The sequence below is a fragment of the Centruroides sculpturatus genome, unplaced genomic scaffold (genome assembly GCF_000671375.1).
Source record: "Centruroides sculpturatus isolate CEXI.00-Female unplaced genomic scaffold, Cexi_2.0 scaffold22, whole genome shotgun sequence".
Lineage (NCBI taxonomy): Eukaryota > Metazoa > Arthropoda > Arachnida > Scorpiones > Buthidae > Centruroides > Centruroides sculpturatus.
In genome coordinates, this window is record NW_019384323.1 from 837,334 (window position 1) to 845,609 (window position 8,276).

The 8,276-nt window shown below is 31.8% G+C and overlaps 2 protein-coding genes across 2 annotated transcripts in view; both read left to right on the forward strand.

Annotated features, from left to right (window-relative positions):
- LOC111626023 (zinc finger BED domain-containing protein 5-like) overlaps positions 1–2,665 on the forward strand; it is a 6,820-nt gene extending 4,155 nt beyond the window's left edge. Inside the window, exon 2 of the mRNA XM_023369302.1 lies at positions 2,579–2,665. Within this exon, the coding sequence (XP_023225070.1) occupies positions 2,579–2,665 (87 nt within the window). The remainder of the gene's footprint in view (positions 1–2,578) is intronic.
- A 4,907-nt stretch (positions 2,666–7,572) lies between these two features.
- Positions 7,573–8,276, forward strand: part of LOC111626033 (guanine nucleotide-binding protein subunit alpha-11-like) — a 4,207-nt gene continuing 3,503 nt past the window's right edge. The window contains exon 1 of the mRNA XM_023369312.1: positions 7,573–7,800. Within this exon, the coding sequence (XP_023225080.1) occupies positions 7,605–7,800 (196 nt within the window). The 5' untranslated portion in view covers positions 7,573–7,604. The remainder of the gene's footprint in view (positions 7,801–8,276) is intronic.

Here is an 8,276-nt window from a genome sequence, read left to right on the forward strand (position 1 = left end):
GGAACAGGAAATAACGGCGGACCTGCGCGCGGCAAAAATCATTAAAACCAACTCCAACCCACAACAACTAAAATGGCTAGAGGCCATGGAGATATTTAAGGCGGGAAGAAACGGCACGTGTATTAATTATAAAGAGGAAATGGCCCTATCGATAGCATGGCAGATTTTGCTGGATAACAGCATTTTAAGAGATGAGTATGGAGCATGCACAATACAAAGATAGAATTCGGAAGAGATTTTGATAGATAACAGCATTTAAAGGGATGAGTATGGAGCATGCGCAACACAACTTCGGAACAATTTCAAGTGATAGAATTCAAAATAGATTCATATCGAATGTTTATTTGAATATTAAAGGCCCACTCGTTATAGCCTGAAGAAGAGCCCAGTAGGGGCGACGAAAACGTTTGCAATTCTAAAAATAGAAGCACTCTGGTTAAAGGTTTGAGGAGTATTTTATTTTATTTAAACACCGGTGTGTAGAGAGATGGTATAATTGTATTGTCATTATGTATTTTGACAACTGACATTTTAAAGCTTATTTGTAAAAAATTTTGTTTGCTTCTTTGCATTTTTTTGTTTTTTTGTTTAATTGATTTAGAAGTGTACTGCTTGATGGCAGTATACTTCTGAATCAACTGGACAAATTGACTGATATCATCAAACAGAAAAGGCCAGAATTGATCAACAGAAAAGGTGTAGTATTTCACCATGATAATGCCAGACCTCACACTAGTTTGGTAACTCATCAGAAGCTGTTACAGCTTGGATGGAATGTGCTATCACACCCACCATATTCACCGGATCTGGCACCTTTGGATTATTACTTGTTCCGATCTTTACAAAATTTTTTAAATAGTAAAACATTTACTTCAAATGAGAATGCCAAAAATCACTTGAATCAGTTTTTTTGTAAGCAAAGATTAGAACTTTTATGAATGTGGAATCATGCTACTACCTGAAAGATGGCAAAAGATATTGGACCAAAATGGTCAATATATAATTTGATAAAATATTTATATATTATAAGAAAATTGTTTTTTTAATGAAAAAAATGAAATTATTTTCTGAACAACCTAATATGTTAAAGAAAAATGGCACATACAAGGTGTCCATAAAGTCTGTGTGCAATTTAAAAAATGTATAACTTTTTACAGATTTTTTTCTATCATAAATACTAATAAAGCATTAGAAAGTTTAACCTTTCAACTGTGGACTAGTCAGGTATGGTTCTACCCCCAATAGTGGAGAATAAATGTGGGAAATTTTTAAAGTATTTCTTTGCATGTTTTTTTTTCATTACCGTTTCAGAAAAAGATTTTGTGAACAGTTATGTCTAGTAGAGAATAGTCTTTTTTTATTGTTACATAATTCATTTTCTAGGTGAATTTTTTTCGGGGAGTTTTTGGTGATACCCCCAAAAGAATTTAACGGATATATCCATACTTCACCACTGCCGTATGATCGCCCTGGGCAGATATATCCGTTTTTCACTGCTGAGTGGTTAATGTACCTAGTTTTAAGTAAAATGATTTAGTAACTTTCAACACAATAATTTAACAATGTTTTGAAACTTTAAAAATACTTTTATTTCAGAATTGATGCCATTAGATTTTTTTTTATGGGGACATGTGAAAACAATAGTCTATGTAACCAAACCGCAACATTAGAAGACTTGAAAGTTAAAATAACTAATGTGATTTCAGGCATTACTGTAAATCAATTGGCAAATGTTTTTAGAGAACAATAAAATCATATTACCCTTTGTATTACTAATGATGATGGTCATGTGAAAACTTAATAAAATACAATAAAACAATAAAAAAATATAGATTATCTTATTTCCAATACATTCTACATAATTTTTCTATCACAAATACTAATAAAGTTATAAATGTTTTACAGTAAATTGTACAGACTTTATGAACACCCTGTATATAGTTCAAATAAAGAACAATAATAAAAGAATGGGAGCAAGATACTTAAGAGTGACAGTCATATCAGTTTGGAAATGAATATTAAAATATTGAACAGGTGATAAAAAAGAAAACATTATTAAAATTAGAAATAGACATTTAATGAAGAATATCAAATTGTTAAAATAAGAACTAAGAGAGAAGCAAAATAGCTAATGGTGTATTATTATATAATTTAAAAATTTATAGAAACAACATTTAACAGACAATATGCTGTTATTGTGGTTTGGAAAATAAATCTAAATATTTATAATAGAAAATTTGAAAACTTTGGAAGAAAAGATGGTTTCTATAATTGTTATTGGTGGTTTCTATATATACAATGATATCCTTACAATAAATTTTATAGTTATTGTTTTTAATTTTGGAAATTAATTAACATTAATATTTTGTATACTTTTCAATAGTAACATAATTTATTTTGATTAAATATCAACATCCCAAAGTATTGATACTAAGCCAAACAATCAATATAATTTATTTAATTATTATTATGCTCTAATTAATAATTAGAAACTAAAAGCAATTTGATACTGGAAGTAGATGTTAGGTGCCATCTTTTATCTAACTTAATAATTATAATAATTTATTAAATAATTTAGAACATTCTGGAAGAAAAGAACGAGACTGGAGCAGGACTTGAACCCGCAACCTTTGCTTACTGGGCAGTGTGCTTGCCAGTTACATGATCTGGACCTTGAGCAAGTCTTCACTTCCAGATGTATTTAATAAGAGTGGAGCAGAGGTTGTGGGTTCAAGTCTCACAACAGGCTTATTCTTCTTTTCCAGAATGTTCTAAATTATTTAATAATTTAATAAAATTATTATAATTAAGTTAGATAAGAGATGACACCTAACATTACCTCCAGTACCAAATTACTTAGTTTCTAGTTATTAATTATAGCATAATATTAGCCCAATTAATTACAGCGATTGTTTGGATTAATTTATTTTGAATATTTGGTATTACAGACATGATTTGAGAAATATTGTCATTGGTGCTACCACTTGCCCAGTTTTCACCCAGACAGTCCAGGAATCGACTCACTGTCCGGGTGAACTATTAATTTTGTCCAGGAATATCGTGTGCAACCTATTTTTTTTGCTTGTACGATTTGTATTCGTACACATCGCCAATATCCAATAGAACTAAGTCATCTGTAGTTGTTTTTCTTAATTTAGTTACTTACGTTACTCTTACCTAAGTCTCTCTAGTCCCTAACTGTAACTAATTTAGAACCAGCATGCACTGCACGTTATTTTTCGCATTGCAAAATGACATTGCACATGCGTCGGGAACTCCTGTTCAAACAGAACAGGAGTTCCCGACGCAGATCAGCCATCCAAAATAACCTGCCATCCAAATGCGAAAACCTCACCTGCCATCCAGATCAGCGATTTTGAAAAGATGGCAACACTAATTGTCATCTTATTAAACAACTTCTTTACTAGAACATCTTTTGATGGTAAAGCTATTAAATTAAAGGCTTTGAAAACATTTATATTAAATATTTGATTTCTTAATTGCCAAACTTTTGTTTTGTTTGATTATTTTATTTGAATTAAAATTCTTTAAGAATTGTTTTTCTTGATACAGTTCTTTAAGCTTTAACTGAATTAATTTTTTTGATGACATACATAGTTTTGTGTGTGTCATCAAAAGAAAAAAAAAGCAGAATTACCTTTAGAGACAAATTGTGTCTCAAGGTCATTCTGTTCCATGGCTAACCAGTTTGATAAGTCCATCTATAGGAAAAGTGTGCTTGCATGAAACGTAAGAAATAAGACAATGGACAATATGTAATCTGAATAATAATACTTCAGTTTTATTCAGGATTATCTTTAGTAATAATCTTGAATAAAGATTACAGTGGACAAAATTGAACAATTTACTATCTCTATCTAAACTTTTAGAATGTAAAAATAATTATGGTTGATACTGTTTATACTATAATTAAGGTATGTGTACATGACAACATTTACACTTTAATTTCTAAATCTAGTATATACACTGAAGTATCATTTACATAGTGCTTAGAATTACGTCTCTAGACTAATTATGCAATTATCCCCACCTCCTCAGCAGCTTACTTGCAACTGAATTAAACACCAGAACAAATGCTGAGCTTACTGCAATTTAATATTCAAACACTTTCAGCCTATTCCTATAGGCCATCCTCAGGAAATTATCATTCCACAAATGAGCTTTCGAATACTCATAAAATTTAAAGTTTTTGAAAATTTTTAAAAATTATTACATTAAATTGTTAAATATTAAATAAACAACAAATTACTAATACATTATATAATCAAATAAAGGTAAAAATAAAATACTATATCGAAAATACATTAAACTAGTTAAAGCATAACTGCCAAATCTTTTTACGGGTTTTTAACTCTCATTTCTTTTTCTATTACATATTTTCTGGCTGTTGGGAGAGCATTTGCGTCTTTTGCATTTAAGCAATTATTGTTCACTTTACCCTTATATATTTCTATCTTCTCTATATCTAACACAATCGTCGGAGAATGGATTGTCTTAACTATTCTTGCTTCATCCCATTTCACATTTGCTCCTTCTGTTTGTGCCATGACTGCCAAAACTGTGTTATTATGCCCTTTATTCATGTCATATTTGTGCTTTCTTAAACGTATTGCCAAGTTTCTTTTAGTGACCCCCAATATAATCTTTTGTTACTCCCAACTGCTGATTCTCAAAAGGAATTTTATAGACCCTGACTTTATCTTGCATTCTTACTTCATCTTTATCATTCCTTAGCTGTCTGTATATGTTTGGCGCTCTTTTATACACCATTTTCGTGTTTTTATATCTACATAATTCTTCCATCACTCCCTCCATACTCCTATTGTATGTGAACTTGTTGATCCTATCTCATCTGCTTCCATGTTGTCTGTAACTCTTCATCAATCCTTCGATTGCAGTTGTTCTGAATCCTAAACCTTTTGCCACTTTCTTAATTCTGCTTATCTCCCTAAGTCGATCTTGTACGTTAGTGCAATGCAAGAACGCTCTTTTAACAAGTGCCTTGAATGCTGTTAAACAGATCATTTGATCATGTTGGCATATGCAGCGATGCAAACATGGGTTTTAAGTACATGGCTGTTTGTATACTGTCCATTTTAAACCTTATATTAATGTCCAGAAAATGTAGATGCATATGGCTTTTTTGTTCCAGATTTATCCTTAACCCATGATGATTGTCATTTATTGCAATTATATGTCAGAGAAAGTATTAGTAGTAGTATTAGTAGTAGTAGTAGTAGTAGTAGTAAAACAGGTATCACTCTTTGATTCAACCTGTGTTATGAAAAAGGGGGAAGATGGGGTGGGGTGAGAAAGGAAAGGGAATGAAGAAAGGGTTGGGATCCATGGTCATCCCATGACAGTGCTCTATAAGGAAATGTTCAGTAGAAATACAATAACAATAACAAGAATTTTACAGAGGAATATATGTTGGGAGTGCTGTGTTACAAATCGCAGATAGCACTAACATATGTATAGGTAATAACATATAAGCAGTGTGCAGATTAATTAATTAACTGTGCATAAACTAAATACAGGATGGGTGCTACATGCCAGATTGCAGATAGCCCAAACAAATTATCAGGTTATAAATGTAATTACAATTGACATTCTTAGTCTAATTACACTAAAAGCACAGACATAGTGATTTTTATTAATGTGTAGTGTTAACATCATAGTTCAGTATATTTGCATGGTTACAAGGGTTCTGCTGCTGACTAAATGTTTCTCGTTATCTCTGTAAGCACTTTGATGCTCTGCAGATAATTATTCAGGTGATTGTACATGTCTTTCTCATATACTAGGGTTGTAGCAGACATGGCCAGTTATGGTTGTTACAAAGTGTAGTCTCAATGAGTCTTTCTCTGTTGCTGTTGAAGAGTGGACAGTCAAACAATAGGTGAAGATAGTCTTGTTTGGTAGTCATGTTGCACCTGCAGGTCTCGCTGTCCCGTAGCCGGAACCAGTTGAGGTAAGTGTTGAAGTTCTGATGGCCAATTTGAACTTGAGTCAAGGCAAAGTTGGGAACAAGATGCCTACAACTCAGCCTGGCAGAAATGTCTGGAATGAAGCCTTGAGTAGGATAGCCTGTAGTGCAGTTGTTCCAATCTTCTTGCCAAGTTTGCAAAAGTTGGTTATGGATCCATTTATGGATAGTGGAAGGCAGTATCTTACTATAAGAACAAGGAAAGGACGAGACCGCAGCTCTTTTGGCAAGAGCATCAGCTGCCTCGTTTCCCTCTCACCCCAGAGTGGTCACAGACCCAGTTAAGGGTGATGTGATGATGATGGTTATTACTGATAAGTATTTTCTGAATGGTGGTAACATTGTAGCCATTGTTGTTGGTATTGGAAATTGAGTGGAAAGATGTAATGCTGTCTTGTGTAGATGACTATTTTCTTTTTTCGAGTGAACCAGTCTTCATTGATATGATGGAGTGCCTTGGTGATGGCCAAGATCTCTGCCTGTGAGATGGAACAGTACTCGCAGAGCTTGAAAGCAGATCAGTGAGTAATATTGCCTGTGTTGTTGTATGTGATAAAAGCTGTGCCCACTTGATCCTCTTGCTTGGAACCATCCGTGTAGATTTTATAATTCTGGTCATTCTCATTGTGGTAAGTGAGGTCCTGGATGTTCATGAAAAGAGTCATATCTATATAGGAGTTTGGAATTTTTTTCTTGATGCCATTGGTAATGAAGTCTTTGGTAGATTTTGTCAGGAAGGTTAGGAAGAGTTTTGTGCTGAATTTTATGTTTCTAGTTAGAGAGGTTAATCATGTTTTTGAGATTCCAGGACCACATAGCTGCTCTAATTTTAAGGTATAGAGGGCAGAGTCTGCTTATGACCAGAAGGGCTGAGGTGGGTGCAGTATGGTAGCAATTCACAATGCTGCAATTCTCTAGATTTTGTTAAATTTTTTGATATTTGCTTGCTTGTAGGTGGCTTTCCCCAGATAGGGGCAGCATAGAGTATAATGAGCTCTATGGCACCCAAATATTGCACAGTGGGTAACAGTTGAATAAGCAAGATAGCAATCATCTGCATGTTTAGCATCGTTATGGTGCCAAAATTCAGACTTACCTTATTAGTTTATTGGTCATTTACAATGCGTTACACATTACAACCCATTACAATGCATTTAACAAGTTCCTCACTTTGAAAACCTAAAAAAAAACTAGGTTACCATACAAAGTAATTATAACATATAACTTATTTCATAAACAAGTATTAAATTAATAAAAATTGCCATAAAAGTTTTTATTTAAGCTCTAGATTCCTTAAGTCTGGCAAATTGCCAGATTTTCTGGACACTATTTGATTTATTTGAAAATTATAAACTAAATATTTTGATTACAATTTTCAATATTGTCTGGTGATTTCACTTAAAAATTGTTATTAATTTATAAAAATTGATTATTTTCAAGCCAAAAGTAATTTCCATTATCTAACTAAAGTATTTTTTGTTCTTAGAATTTTGGTTTTATATGCTTTGTTAATAGCTTATTGAAGAAGTGTATTTTTAATAATTCTTCAAGTTATTTACTAAGTTTTAAATTAAAAAATTAATTTGAAACATTTTTTATGATAGGAACTGGAGAATCTGGTAAAAGTACATTTATTAAACAGATGAGGATTATCCATGGATCTGGATATACTGATGAAGATAAAAAGGGATTTATTAAGCTTGTGTATCAAAATATATTCATGGCAATGCAGAGTATGATTAAAGCTATGGATATGTTAAAAATCCCATATAAAGATCCTAGGAATCATGTAAGTTGTTTTTAAAAATTTAAATAAGATTTATCTTAAGCATTATTTTAAATATTAATTTATATTGTTTTAAAGAAATAAAGTAAAATAATTTTAATGTGCAAATTGAAAAAAAAAGTAGTACTGAAATGATAGATAAAAATATCATTTGTTTTATATTAAAAAATTTAGTATTTAATGTCGGAATTGAATATTGATGAGGCATTACAGTAGAGCGTCTTTTATCCGAAATGTCGGTTATCCGAAGGAATTCCAGTCAAAAAATTTAAATTTTTGCCAGTGCTGTGGCACTGTAATCTTTGGCTATGTCTTCGGCTACTCAAGTATTTTACGTTTTTGATACTAAATTAACTTCTGAAGTATAATTTTTTATTGTTTTTATATTTTTCAATATATTTATTTTGTTTGTACAAAATAAAAAAATAATTTTTAACGATACAATAGTCTTTGTTAGGCTTAACATCGACGAAAATTCAACGC